At 47.7% G+C, this 15683-nt stretch overlaps 1 protein-coding gene across 1 annotated transcript; it reads right to left on the bottom strand.

The window, feature by feature from the left end:
- Positions 1-2392: 2392 nt before the first annotated feature.
- Positions 2393-14960, bottom strand: LOC126531137 (uncharacterized). Its single transcript, XM_055070377.1, has 4 exons — positions 14832-14960; positions 14007-14224; positions 6831-7117; positions 2393-3426 (listed from the first exon to the last, which is right to left on the bottom strand). Exons 1-4 carry the CDS (start codon positions 14917-14919, stop codon positions 3195-3197), a joined length of 825 nt encoding a protein of 274 aa, XP_054926352.1. The 5' UTR covers positions 14920-14960; the 3' UTR covers positions 2393-3194.
- Between the last annotated feature and the right edge of the window lie 723 nt (positions 14961-15683).

Raw genomic sequence — 15683 nt, 5'->3', positions numbered from 1 at the left:
CAGTAGCGTTTTATTTCACCAGCTGTCACGACATGAAGTAGTTGCATCGTATCGTACTATGTGTCCAGGAATGTGACATGTGCACCACGTTGTCTTGATCCCTGTGTTTACGATGGCAAGCCCTCAAGAGGGCATTCCTCGCCCTCAACTGCGCTCACCCACATTTGGTGAGGTGAGGGAGAGGTGCACATGAGGATCACCTTCGGGAAGTTTGGTGAGGGTTAGGTGAGGGAGGGCAGGCGCTGTGAGGTGCGGTCGATGCAGGGTGCGGTGACGGCCTGAGGTTACATGATGAAAAGGGGATCCATATAAAGGGTGTTTCAGCTAACTTTAGCCAGAGTGTAAAAATATGCCGATGCAATCTAAGACGACGCGATCAAATGCATGTTGCTTACTTTTGTATGTAGTGTGTCACGCTATGTTGTATGTTGCTTAATAAGTTAATTAGTCTAGAATTATTAACCAACTTCTGAAGCAACGAAGCTAGGAAAAAATCCAATTATGAAGTTGCAGAGCGGCGTGCAAAACACCCGAATAAACCGTTTCTGTCTTTCTATTTATTAAGTATTAGTGTTTTTCAGCGTACTACGGTTTCCCGTGAAATACAAAAGAAAACCACGTGACATGGCCGCTTGCGCGTCGTGATCGCACTGCTCCCAAGCATTCCGCGGACAAATGAGCACTTAGCCAGGTGCGCTGCCGCTGCGTCTGCTATCGTGAACCGCCGCGTGGGAAGCACATCGCTGGCGTAAATCGCACAGCCAACGATTTCGTCACTGCCCTGTCGCCTTTTAAGCGGCAGCACGCCCTGCTAGATGCTGTGTTCGTTTGTACGCGGAAAGTTTGGGAACGCTGCCATCACGACACGCAAGCGGGTATGTAACGTGGTATTTTTTTTTTTTTTGTATTTCGCGGGCATCCGCAGTAAGCGGGAAAACACTAATACTTAATAGATAGAAAGTTAGAAACTGCCTAATCGAACGTTTTACAAAACGCTCTACAACTTTCTACTGGAACATTTTGCCTAACGTCGTCGCTTCAGAGTTTAGTTAATTTATCTTGACTAATTGCCTAATTAAGCAAAATACAAGAAATAGCGTGACACACTACATACAAAAGTGAGCAACATGCATTTGGTCGCGTCGTCTTAAAGTGCATAGGCATATTTTTAAACTCTGGTTAAAGTAAGCTGAAACACCCTGCGTATTGTAGAAGTCACTCAGATCTTAATGAGTGCTGAGTTTAAAGTACAAAGTTCTGAAGTGCGCCCAAACAAAATCTCTCTAGCGCTCTAGCGCAGATGTACAGCCGCAAGCAAAAATTTGGAGACCACGACATCAGCAAAAAATTCAAATATATTTCAGTGCAGCTCCGCGGCCTGGAATTGGTTTCAGACATTGTACTTGTCACACACGCACGCGCAGGCGTGCGCTCTTTATTTCAGACGGATTGACGAGGCTGCGAATGAAAAAAAAAAAAATCGCGGAACCTATGCTTCCCCAACATTTGCGATTGTAGGTCGAGTCAGCGCTCGTGCCTCGTCTCTCTTCTTTGCCCGTGTTTGTAGCACGCGCTGCAAGTAATAATAATGTAGGTCGAAGCCCACTTTTAAATGACTAAAGTCATAAATGGCTGTTGATGTTACCGGTAGCCAAACCAATTGAAAGATGTAGCCAGTGAAATCGGCTACGAGAGATGGAGGAGGGGCAGCGACTTTTTGGAGTCACTCCGAAATTATTTTTCTTCTCGCTGATCATCGCCGGTCAGCGCACTCCTTCATTCGAAATAAATGCCCTGGAATGTCCTTTTTTTTGCTCTAGTTAGGTTAATGCTAGCAAGAAATAAAAGCGGTGGCAGCTCCGCGAGATTTGCAGACTGCTTAATATTTAGGTTTAGTCAAGGGTATAGGTCGGCACACTACGAGGGCTGAGAACTTTGTCAGGCTGTATGCCTTTAGTCTCAGCCTGCGCTCGTTTGAATGAACGAGAAATAAAATTCAGTTCATTTCAATTCATTTCAAAAGCTCACTTATGAGTCGACTTACTCAGGCTCACTATCACTCAGAACAACCCATGAGTCTGAGTGCGAGTGAGCCCGGCTGAGTAAAATTTTGGTGAGTATGAGTCCGAGTGAGCTCTAAGCAAAAAAAAAAAGATAATTTGCGAGTGAGTCTGAGCGAGCTCCGTTTATTTTGCCGACCTATGGTCAGGAGCTTAAAAGCAAAGCAGGCTCTGTGTTGCACGCTTTGACAATAGGAATGACACTAGACAATCAGAGTTGTAAACTAAGTTCGCGGGTGAAGCTAATGGTTTATTTGAAATTGTAGAAAACGTTAGGTAAGACAAGGATCGCAGCCTTTTCAGCATGACGGTGACGGAGGGCGGATAACCTATTTGTTTTTTTATTAGGTGAGGACAACCGTAGGAAGGCGGCACAATTTTTCAACGTCAGGGTAAAGGACGGCACTCGCATCGAGAGAGTGAGGTAGTAAAGCAAAAAAAAAAAAGAAGGCATTTGCCGGCCTTTGCTCTTAGGTGCACGTTATTGCGCCTCCTCGCAACGTACGAACCTCTGCTGAAGAAGCGAATCGTAGGGCTAGGTGCGCGACTGCAACAAGGCAACGCCGGGCTCAGCAGAGCGCTTTGCAGAAAGCAGCCCAACCGCAGCTCCCCGTCGACGCCGCGCGGACACTTCCGCTCGTTCTCATCAAAACGACGCAGATAGACTTCGCTGCAAAGACCGTCTTGTGTGTGCTGTCGAAAATGCGGCCCGACAACTTCGCCGCCAAGACCCTCAAGTGCGTGCTGCCGAAAATGCGGCCCGGCAGCTCCACCACGAAGACCCGCAAGTAACTTCACGTGCGTGCAGCCGAAAATCAGACACGGCAGCTTCGCCGAACACCCTTACGTGCATGCAGCAGAAAATGAGACCCAGGAGATTCGCCGCGTCGGGATGAGCTTACGATAGTCTCCTATGAAACCGCTCTTTCAGCTTACTGTGTGAGGATGCTCCGTGTGCCGCGTAGGCCTGTGAATTTTTTGTAATGCCTATAGTTTTTGTCGCACACAGGCAAGTGTTCATGCTGGCGTCAGGCGCTGCCGCAAGTGCGCGTTGAAACGCTGCAGTGCGCAATGTGGTTTACAGGAATGTGAGAGTATTTGTTCTGGCCCAAAAGTAAAGCGTCTTAGGCTATATTAGCGTCTGTTGGCAGGGCGGGCCCGCAGCAACCTGTAGCATATCAGCTCGCAGAGCAAAGCGCAGAAGGCCATGGCGCACATGATGCCCCAAAGGAGGAAAAATGGCACGGTGTCCTCCACGCTAATGCTGTCCACAGTAATATCCCCCGACTGGATGCAGCGCTGCCAGTTTCCCTTGCCATCGGCCAGCCATTTGGCCATTAGACCGGTCTCCTGGATCCGACGGAACCTGAAAAGGACGCGTCAGGATAGTGGATGCTATGAGTGTGCTGTCCTGTGGCGTTTATTACTTAGCATGCGACAGAACCACGGAGGAAGGAAAGCTTATGAGAGGCATCTGCTAGATAGGCTATATTGCAGCAGGTGTTGCATAAGTCATGTGTTTTCAGAAAAAGAGTATGGGGCCTGGTGGTGTAAAGACTCAGGTTGACCAAGAAACCGCGTCTCGATCTTCCAGCCATGTGAGGCGAGCAAATGCGGGCTGCGCCAACGATCGTTCTGTGATTGTAGCGGCGCGAATATCGCCTTCAAAGCCCGCGAAGAAGGTAGCGCGAGAATATAGAACACACTATAGGCGCGCTCGACCTGTGGGAATTTGTGGGAAGGCTGGGCTCCGTCGTCCGGGTCACCAATTTGTGGGAGGCGGCGCAAGGAGGTGGCCGCCGTAGCCGCGGTTTATTTAGGCAGGCCAGCCATTGTGCAGCGGGATTTCGGGAGCGGCCGATACCGCTCAGGTCGAACGCCCTAGTGTGTTCTGTATTCTCGCGCCCCCTGCATGGGAGCCCTTTTTGTTCGCCGGCTTTGGACGCGATAGTTGCTCCGCAACAGGGCCCCCCATCCTAGTGCGAAGCGCAATTGAAATAAAGTCAAATGGTAAAGTCCTGGTAAAGGAGTCCAGCTAAAGTGTGCAGATGGTATCGTCGTTGGTAGTTTCGGGTTCACGCAGTCCTAGAAAGATGCACCAGGCAGCACCGGCAGCGTAGGTTGTGAGCAAGGCTCAGCCACAGCGACGCCGTAGGACGATATCGCGACCTGCCGCAGGTTCTCGTAGATGCCAGGGCCTGTGGAAGTCGGACACAATTTGGCAGCTCGGGACTTCCGTCGAGATAGCGAAAGTGCTGGTCAAACACGATGTAGGCGTAGAAGTGATGCTCGAGCTGAATAAACCAGATGGAAGAGCTGCTCCTGTAAAGCTTCGGTAGGCCATGCGTCCGCGGAAGGTGTGAGCACAGAACAACCGAAGGCTCGCCTGCTGCTGCTTACCGTGAAATCTCGCATGCCGATAGCACCAGGGTTGTGGTGTTCGCTGAATGCATCGCGAAGGTTGTGCTTGTGGTGTCGCCGTGCATGCGAGAGTTAAATTTGCGCCTAGTCGAGCGGGTTGGTGAGCATCTGAATCGGTGATGAGTGAGGTGCCCTCCAACGGAAAGCGGACAGCTTGCGGGAATGTCCAAGGAAGGATAGGAGGGCGGGCCGTAGAATAGCTGAAAGCGCTGACGTTTAGCCCAGTGAATTCTTTGGAAAGAGTCGTCGCGCAGCTGCCTTTGAGCTGCGAAGGAGGCTCACGAACCGAGTAGAGGTCTGATGTTGGGGCCGGCGCGTGCTTACGATCGGCACGGGTGGACGCAAGCGATGTGGAAGGACTAGATGCCGGCCACCGTCTGACAACACTCGGTATGACATTCTTAAAGATGGCCGCCCATAGTAAACTTCTGACGCAGGAATGAAGACACCGTTTTTCCTAAGCACTCAACATTGCTGGGAGCCGCCTTAACAGCAGAGCGTATCCTCAGCGTTCATTCTATACATGTCCTAGACATGTCCAGTTTAGTTAAAGCCGGACATCAGTTTATTAATTTACCTTAAGGAAACTGAGCATGGACCTCCCAGAGGTGTCATTATACTGCAGTGGGCATAAAGTAGTTTTAAAGGTCGCGAAACAATGTCCGGATGTGTCTGGAGTTCCTGCCACTGATAACACGCATCTGCGCCTCAGGCGACCGTCTTTTCTTTCCTTTGAGCAACCCTGGAGGTGCACTACAAGCATAGCGAATTAAACAAGTGCGAGAACTGACCCCCCTTAATTCGTGCCCTGAATTCAAAGGTACACACAGAAAGTCATTGTGTCCATAAGTACTTATATGTACGAACTAAAACTGGCATAGCTTCGTGTGCAATACAGCATGGAAGAAAGGCTCGAAAGCAACACAGCAGTAATACGGTTTGTCTCAATACACTGATATTGTTCGGGTGTTGAACGCATTCGAAGTGTCGTAACTAGAAGCCTTAGAGTAGCGCTCAGTCCAGTAACGAGACTTGTATATAATCATTAACACGTAATTATTTACTTGTAATCAATTAGGCTTCTGTTAATTTTCTAATTTGATGATGACTTTGTTTAGTCGGTAGCGCTCAATGTAAATCAATTTTTTTTCAATAACCAATGACATCTAACCAGTGAAATGTTTGAAGAAAGAAGCTATAACAGGCAACGCAGGCTCTGATCACTTCATTTTCGCGTGAACTAGAGTACAGAGGGATGAAAACATCCACATGGGCTACCTCGTTCCGACAATCAGTGAGCTGCACCTGCGCCTCGAACACCTGAACATGGCAAGCTTGCAGATTTGTGCACCTCTCCTAGAAGTCCGACTTTCAAACTTTCTTCTTGTATTAAATTTCCATCTGTCTCCTGGAATTGCCTTTAAGTGGCCTTCATGGACGCTGAGCGCTGCTGCTTAATTCTTCTTCGCTTAGTGCAGTCGATGGTTCTCTGACATAGGATGTTTTGGTCTTGAAACGCATATGTTTCAATCTGTTCTGATATATACGGGACTCGTATGCACTAATTGGCGATTGTAACAAACGAATAATGTTAACCGTTTATATCATGAACGAATAATACTATTAGGGCTCAATAATATGCAATTTTATATTAAATTACATTACACAGTTGGATGCCTTTTCAAGCAAAATAAACGCTTCTTGGCTCCCGTTACAGTTAGTCGTCTATGTAAAATGGCTAACGAATGAAGGGGGCCGGGTGGAGGACCTCTACATGTTGGCTGACGAATTGAAACGGCGCTTCTATGGCTCGATAGTGATGGCCACTTCGGACGCTGATGCTAGGAAATCTCATATGATGGATTTTTCAGTTTTTCACTGGCCTATTGGGAGAGCTTTCTTCTAACTCCAGCAACAATAAAGCGCTGTGCATCATAGAGGAGCAAGGGCGTCGCGACATTACAGCACGGCCCTTCTCTCTAGCGCGCATATCGAGCGAGTGTTCAGCGTCGCTGCAGATGTCTTTACATAAAAACGAGGGAAGATTAAGGACGAAAATTTTGAAAAACAAACCCAAGTGAAGATAAAAAAAACGTGTCAAGGTCTGCAGAGGACGAATTAAAGAGCCAGGTCAGGTCGTTCTATTTACTTTGATTACGCAATACTAATAAAGTAAGAAAGAAAGCAAAGGCAAGGAATTCAAATAATTTGTTTAAAAATTGCTCAATTACGTTCATGCGGTAACTGTGACCAATCATATTTTTCGAGGACGTAATTGTAATTTATTACTATTTTTAACTTATACAAGTGTCGCAGTGACCTAACTGAAATACCTGATTAGGGACTTACTTGTCAAAGAGTTTCCGGAAGAAGCGCTCATCGAGGCTCCGAGAGAAGAGATAGCCGAACGGCGACTGCTCGATCGGCTGGCTGGCCACGACGAAGGTACGCACGTTCTGGCGTTCACAGAAGCCGGTCATCTGAAGCAGTATCGAGCCGTGGTCGCAGAGAATCACAGCGCGGCGCGCAGCCACCTGTTCCAAGGCTGCGTCTGAGAACATCTCCGCAACTGGATACATGGCTCGTCGGCTTCGTGACCGCTCCCACACCTGCTTCACAGCCTGCGAACGACTGTGCTGCGGAACAGAGAACCGGAAGTTTAAGTGGAGGGGTACAGCGGTACCATACTGTGCTTCATCGCGTAAGTGCGTTAATTATTAAAGAGCCCGCCTCATGAGGTACCACTGGAAAATTTTCATACACTGGAAGTTGCAAGGCGCCGCCTAGGAAGCACTTTACCGCAAAAAGATTTCAATTTTGTTTTGTTTTCTATTTTTTGTTATTTGAAGAGATAGGAGAAAATTAAATGTCGCATTGCCACGCTTCCAGGAAGCGAGCTTCACTGTCAACATAGATGCTGTCTCTCTCTTTGCCTCGACCAGCGTTGCCAAGCCACGTTCCTTCCCTGCCTTCTCCAATACCGTATCCGAGGTGTGGAATCATGTTTCGGTCATTAGCGCTGGCTTCTTTCATTCTGATAGCAAGTATACGGATACTGCAAGTGAACTTACGCCGCCACCGTAATGTCGGGATATATAAGAACCGGATTCGAACGAAGGCCCTCCAGGGCACAAGCCCGACACTGTAAACACGCACGCTTGCCTCACTATGCGGAATAGAACATAGAATGTTTCGTAGCTGCGAGGGCGCTGTTCATTCTACCCAGCCGCAGTTGCCTCGCTCGCTGCGTCGAATCAAAATGTCGCACCCGCGCATAGTTTTGATGCTGTTGCCTCAAAGCATGGATCGTACCCACCAGGGGGATTGGTTATATTGGTTTGATTGAAAAGTACACCTAACAAAATACAAAAAGGGGTAAAAGGCAAGCATCCCAAACGAAAAATGAGGCAAATAAAGGTTAACACCCATTTTGAGAGGGCTTATTTATAAACTTATAAAAAGGAGTAAGGGGCACCGAGGTCGGAATCCTAGCAGCGTAATATTGTGGACGCTTCAATGAACTTGTGCAGAGCAGTAATCATAGACTCACGGCTTGTGCCTAATTGACTGGCACCAAAGTACAAAGTGTTTGCTGTTGTAAGCGCTAAACCTAGATTGCCAGTCGGAAATATAAGAAACATCTCCGTAGGGAGGAGAAGCGGTGGCAAGAAAAAAGAAAGAAAGGGTCAATAGTTTCTGGTTTGTCCCAAAAAGAGCAGAGGTTAGTTATCGATGAACCAGATCTACGAAGGTAAATATTTTGGCGGGGAATCCAACTACTGAGATTTGATAACGTCACCTCGTATTGTCGAGAAAGGCATTTGCTCGTGTTCCACGGAAAACTTAGATGTCGAAAATCATCAGCGGAAAGTAGGAATGACTGATTACAATACAGAAATAAAAAGCGTTTAAATCTAGTTCCTGTTATCAAGGAGAAATCAGGAAGAACATTCTAGACCGGAGCTTTGAGTGACAACGACGCCAACGAGTCAGCGGATTCACTTAAAGAGATCCCACTAGGTCCGGGGACCTAGACAAAGTGGACTTCAGACAAAATCTCCTAGGCAAGCGTCGAAAATACTATTAGCAAGTGTGACCACGTATAGTTTCAACACCGTTCGAGGAGTCATTGTTGTTTGTACCCTTTCAGCTCATGGCCCATAACCGCTACGGAGGATAGGCCAGGAAATTGGTGGATTATTTAGTCATAACCTACAAATACACTTTCAATACTGCCGTAGAGTAATTGATGTTTAAAGATGAAGTTACATGCTAAAATGAAAGGAATAATAGCAGGAGGAATGAATAATCATTTCTCTAAAAAGAAAAATAAATAGGATATGGTTGAACCATCTTTCTTAGAAATCCGTAGAACACGAAAGTGAAACTTGTCTCTACAGAAGCTGTTGAATGTTTGCTTCGTGAAGTCACGTACCGCTGCAGGGAAAGGAGCACGATTTGCGGGTCGCCGACCACGTTGCAGGTTTTCGTGGCGCGCGGCGTTCTGCTGGCGACCGGCGGACGCCTGCTGCCGAGTCGCTTCGGCGGAGGTAGAGCATTTCGGTCCGGCTCCGTACTGTCTTGGGCAGCCAGTTGAGTAGCGACGCGCTCAGCTTCTGGAATGCGAGTGGCCGAGTTCGCAGGGCGCGCCGGGAACGCGCCATGGCTTCATGCTTCACGATGGCGTCCCTCTGGCCGGACCAAGGCGAGATTCGCCCGTCGACGTTGTTGCCCTTCTGCAGCAGTTTTCTTAGTTCGTGGCGTCGCAAGCGAAGCAGTAGGCTGCGTGTGAGCACTGCTGACGCACGGTGAAGCTGCACTCCGTAGGTGACGAGGCGTCGCAGGCTAATCGAACGCAAAAGACAAACCACGTGCGAAAACTGCGTCGCCGCCTCAGCATAAGTCCTACACCGCCTACACCTACACTAGGCGACGCCGCGTGGTAGCCCCCGCTGGACCGAGATTACCGATGCGCTCACTATCGGCGCTCCTTATTGTCATGATGCAGTACTGTGGCGACTAGAATAATGCCCGGCTAGAAGGGGGCAGTGTGACAGGCGGGAGCGGGCCGGCGGCGCGCACAGAGGAGCGATGAGGTAGTAGACGGCGCTACTTGCAGCTGGTGTGCAGCTTTCGCGGCTTTTGAAGGGGCGGAGCATGGCAGCTAGCACGCGCGTCGCGTTCACTTTGCGTCGCGTTTCAATGTAATGCGCGGTGCAAACATCATGAAGTGTTAGCAGCTCAGAGATGCATAATTAAGGAGGGTAACACTTCTTCGGAGAGCAAATCGTTATTTGCAACACCATAACGCGCAGCAAATGTTTAGCCATGCGATTTAAAGAACTAGGGACATCACATTTGAAGGTCATTCTAGACGAGTTGGTTTTTACTAAATGGCTTGGTGTTAGCGCAAGCGAACGTAGACCGTGAACATAAACAACCCGAAACGTCGACTTTCAACTTTTGTTATTCGGTTATCTGCCACAAATACAGCCAGTGGACCAAGAGAATGTAGTACACGCAAACAGCGAAAACCAACGCTTGGGCTGCGCGCAATAAACCGGGGAAAAACATCACCGCGTCGTTCACTTCACTCTCCACGTCCGCATGCGCAAGCAACATACGCTTCAAGCTTTACCTTTGTAAAAAAAATTACGTACATATTTGCGTGCTCTGGTGAACTTCGGCATGCACTAAGTAATTTTCATCACTGCTTTTGTTGTACAGATCCACAAGACGAGAGGAAACACTTTATTGTATAGCAGTAATCCACATGCACACATCAGACCGAGCTTAGCAGTAGGCTCTACTTCACTCTCCTTAACTTCAAGTGTTTCTGGCGCTCCCCCCTTGTTCAAAGATTTGGTGAAAAAAGAGTAGCCTAGTTAACACTACAAACTGGATAATTTTTGCAGTGAGCGCTTTGCGATGGAGCTCGCATCCGACTTGGCGGAGTGTTAAACTGCTCAAGAACTGAATAAAATCATGCACACTTAAAGCATAAAGCCTCTCTGTTGAAAAAAAAAAATAATGTGAGTGCATCCTCTAGCACTTTAATGAGCATGGTCAACTCATCTCCAGGGTACAACATGCCTCCCCTGTCAAATTTTTGCGTGAACACGCTGTCTGCATTGCATTCAGCTGCTCCTCTGGTTTACTGTGAGGCCAGAAACACAACGTTGGCAAGAAATTTTGCCACTAAACTAAACTGCACAAAACATGTTCGCGCTTTCGATGCCATGAGTGCACGCCGCGTTATCTAATACATAACCGAGGAACAGCACAATATCACGCACTAATAGGTCCTCAAAATAATCACAGTCGCAAATACGCGACGCTTCGCCGCTTCCAAGTGATCACGATCGACGTGCAAACAAGCGCAGTCTACATGCCTATGCTAGCCCGGAAGACCTCGCTGGCGCTACACTGGCAAGGGCCTTCCACGGACGGACGGACGGACGGACGGACGAATGGATGGATGGATGGACGGACGGATGGACGGTTGGATGGATGGATGGACGGACGGACGGACGGACGGACGGACGGACGGACGGACGGACGGACGGACGGACGGATGGATGGATGGATGGACGGACGGATGGACGGTTGGATGGATGGATGGATGGACGGACGGACGGACGGACGGACGGACGGACGGACGGACGGACGGACGGACGGACGGATGGATGGATGGATGGATGGATGGATGGATGGATGGATGGATGGATGGATGGATGGATGGATGGATGCATGGATGGATGGATGGATGCATGGATGGACGGACGGACGGACGGACGGATGGATAGATGGATGGATGGATGATTTGGATGGATGGATGGATGGATGGATGGATGGATGGATGGATGGATGGATGGATGGATGGATGGATAGGTGGATGGATGGATGGATGGATGTTATGAGTGTCCCCTTTGGAACGGGGCGGTGGGTTGCGCCACCAAGCTCTTGCTGTTATACTGCTTAATGTCCTACCTAAGTTAAAAAAAACACGATGAATTCCTATAACCAAATTTTCTGACCCCCTATTGTGAACTTTGTTTTTGTACGTCTCCGTTTTTTGTCGTTTCTCTACTTCCACCAATCTTCCAATCGCCTCTTACTAATCTCATATTGCGGACATGTTTACTTTCCCTCCGCTCTCGCTGAACCCAAGAGCTTCAAGGAGGCCAGGGGTGCCTAAATCGACCGCTAGGGTAATATCTTCACATTCTAATGAAACATGCTCCATCGTTTCCCTAGCTTTACCGCAGCAAGCACATCCTTCTTGTTCCTTCTTATATCTCGCTTTATAGGCGCGTGTTCTAAAACATCCTGATCTCATCTCGCTTCGAAAAGTAATGAGCTCCCCTTTGAGTTATCATAAATTGTTTCTTTCCTGATTTCATTTTTTCCTCTTATGTAGTTACTCATGGCAGGTTTATTTTTCATTGCCGCCACCCATGAGATTATTTCAGCCTCTCTGACTTTCCGCTTGACTAAACTTGCTGGTAAGCTTCCTGGTTCTTCCCCCTCCCCCCCCCCCCCCCATGTACACATACCTCAACACTCTCCTAGCCAATTTACTTTCTTCCATATTCATCAGTCGTTCTTTATAATCAATTTTACTGTGAGCTTCCCTCACTTCAAAATTTGTCCAGCCCATATCACCGTGCACAGCTTCATTTGTAGTCTTCCAGTGAGCGCCCAATGCCAGGCGCCCCACTGACCTTTGGTTGCCATCGAGTCCTTATTGTACCCCTGAGTTCAAGCAAACAACCGCATTTCCAAAAATAAGTGCTGGAACCGTTGCACCTTTTTCCACGTACCCCGGAGCACCTCGTACATATTGCATCCCCATAGCACCCTGTGCTTCATTAAGGCTGTGATATGTCGCGCGCCTAGGCGACAAGGCGTCACAGTTAGGCATGCGCCGTGGCAGCGGCGCCAACGTTATCACTCTATGGTTGTGCTTAAAAGCGCCGGCATTCGCTTCAGCGACAGGCTGCATTTCGCTTCCCCTTTACTGTTATTGTTTTTACCTTTCTTTCCATATATCTATTGCATTCGTTTATCCACGTACCAACTTTACCACGGAAACCACATGCCTATTCTTCCTTGTTATATCTCGCTCTATAGATCCGTGTTCTCAGGCATTAAAGCGCGTTCCGGCGCACCTAGCGGCGCCGGAAAATTTCATCGTTCATCGCGGCTCTCCCTCGCACGGCGCACGTACGCCGCCCGTCACACTGCCCCCTTCTGGCCACCATAGCAGTACTTAACTTCCCCGCTTCTACAGGTGCCGGCGCCATCCCTGTCAAGTGAAGATAAAACACCTCAATATACTGTAGAAGGATCGACATTTGGGCGAGTTGGCACTGGATGGACATCTTGAAAGGGCAGCGCAATACAACGAAGACGGAAGGCAGGAACACACAGGACAGCGTGAACTCAGCGCAGTGAATTTGAATTTTTAAGCCACCTCATAGTGTAGCATTAGATTACAGGATTTTGCATTTTTGCATGCGCACTAATAATGACGCCATCAATGGCTATGGGTTGTGTACATGAGCTTGTGTATGCCTTCGAATAAAGTTAGTTGTGAGTTCAGCGCTGTCCTGTGGGTTCCTCCCTTCCGTCTTCGTTATATTGCGCTGCCCCTTCAAGATGTTCAAAGCCTCACTATGTCAAGATGGTCAAGATAGAGCATATTTTACGCGTTCGCGCGACGTCACATCCGTTACAGGAAGTTGATGGTAGACCCCGGCATAAAAAAAGACTGTCGTGTTAAAAATAAAGAAAGATAGAAATTTACCAGGGCATTTGGTTAGACTTCATGAGAAATTCTTGGACAGTTGAGCTAACATCCCTGCGTCTGGATCACAGACTATAAAAAGCGTCAAATGAGAGTCCAAGCGCAACGCTCAACCTTACTGTCTCCGTCAATGCATCGTCCTCCGCGTAAAGCAGTAAACTTCGGTGCGGCCCAAAGCACCGAAGGAACACCCTTAAACAGCGCTGCCACGCACTTCTGTGTTTTTCGCTGTTTTTACTTAATGAACTTCGGCGAATTCGCCCAAATCGCACTTTCTGCACGCAGCGAGTGTTGTTAACCCTCTCGTTGTAGTGCGTGCCCACAAGTTCTTTCTTCTATTTATTTTCCTCTCATAATATACTCCCATACTCTATTCCCTTACGCACCAATAGCCGAATAGCCGGCAATATATTACGGAAAATAAGCGTGTCGTTTTGTAGCACTTACACGGTCACACGAGAGCAAAACCATTTTAGCCAGCGATTGATTCTCCATGCTTAGGGAAATCTTAGCGTCCATAAGTTTAGCGGGGACCAGAAAGAACCATGACACGGAAAAGCGTACAGTTCACTTCAAAAAGCCTTAAATGCTTTCATTTTCCTGAGCCCAAATCACTATTCTTTCAGCTGCAGAGAATTCTTATTCATTTTCTCCAACTCACTGGTGACGAGATAGAAATACGCTCTGCAATAACGATATGTTGTAACATTATATACCTCTGAAAATGCCTCGTAGTAACTTCCTTTTGGTATGATAGGCGTAAGATATGGTCTTGCTGCAAGGTCATCGACACTGTCGACTTCTGGTTTGAAGTTGAACACGGCTTGTTTAGACTTTAGGAGACTTCCGAACGAGTTCGCCAGCACGACAACAGTCACTAGCCATGCAGCAATCAGCAGCTTCTGCGTTGCGTGCACATAGTGTCTCGGCGAACCTGAAAAGACAAAGAAAGAGGTATACGCTTTCATACGTAGTGTACCCGAGTTGATTCTACAACGTCAAATGCAAACACAGCAATTGCTTTTGCACTGGTTTCTTTTGCCGCGGCCCCCCTTTCCTCCCCAAACATGGCCCATGGCTATAAAGCCATGCGCCATGGGCATCTCTCTACATTGCTGTTTTATAGATCATGTTTCTCACCACGATGAATATGGTTATGAAATCTTTTCCTAAAGACTGCTGACACGCTCGAAATGCACTGAATGTCTTTAAGCAGAATGCGTGCACTGATATCCACACTGTAAATTAAAAGCCGTCAGATATTTTTATTTGTTCAACTAAAGTGGTAACTGGAGTTGGCACAATTCTACATTCCCTGTTTCCCTTTCTCGGTATGCACTTGAATGTACATTTGGTTTTTTAGATTTTCACTTCTTTTTCCCAGCAAGCAGCTTGTTACTACTTACGCATCCCCAAACACTGAGCTCCTCAGCTAATCTTGTCTGCGCCGGGCATTTATTTTGACAAATAAAGTTACCACAACTCGGTTATTGTAGGTAAAAGCAGTGCGATTTGGTGAAAGAGTGCGCCAGATGACGTACTTTCAGCGAAGAGCAGGCCAAACAGTTCCCAGCCGTAGACGTACGCCCAGCGCAGAAAGGTGACGTACTTGCCGCGCTGAGTCGACATTGTTTTCCAACCGCCTAGGGCTACCAGGCAGGAAAGACAGGTGAGGCACACGAAAACGGCGAGCCACACCTAAGGATAGACGACCACGAACAAAAGATTTCCATGTTCAGTTTTCATCGCCTTTGCATTTAAGTATTAAAACCTGGATGTCCCTTTCGTGTGATTATTGCACTACTGTTGGGTATTATTACATCCAAACGACTCTATCTTTAACAGACATCCGCCACATGTGCTTTATCGCTCTATTCTTCAAAGAAAAATTTGAAATAAAGAAAGGAATTTCGTGCTTAGGTTAGCTTATTGTTTCTTATAATCGTTACGTGGTTTATGCTTAAAGTTGTGGAATAAAGCCATAACAATCGAGTCTCTCCATTTCGATTAAATGCAGGGTCAGTCTACGCCCTGTGCACTCCTGCACGTTATTTTTGTGGCACTTTGTCTTAACGTTAATTTATCTCGTATAAATGACGTTAGTTATTGAATCGTCGTCACTCACAAGCGGCCTCACGTTGCGGGTCAAGTACAAGCTCCGTTGGTATCTTAGCTGTGCACTGATTTCTGTAGATTGATTCTGTCGTTAGCCAACCGCGTGGGATATTCCCGGAACAGCCTTATTTGCACCAGAAAGTGGCAACGACTAGTTGAGGCCACCGCTTTGTTTGACATTCTTCGATATTCTTTTGCCAACCTAATATGGTGGTGGCCCTAACGAAGTCAGAACTCTTTTTATTGCGACAGCAATTATACGAATACTCCAAGTGAAT

The sequence above is a fragment of the Dermacentor andersoni genome, chromosome 5 (assembly GCF_023375885.2).
Source record: "Dermacentor andersoni chromosome 5, qqDerAnde1_hic_scaffold, whole genome shotgun sequence".
In the NCBI taxonomy this organism is placed as follows: domain Eukaryota; kingdom Metazoa; phylum Arthropoda; class Arachnida; order Ixodida; family Ixodidae; genus Dermacentor; species Dermacentor andersoni.
Note: the sequence above shows the minus strand (reverse complement) of the source record. Positions and strands in the feature narration are given on the sequence as shown.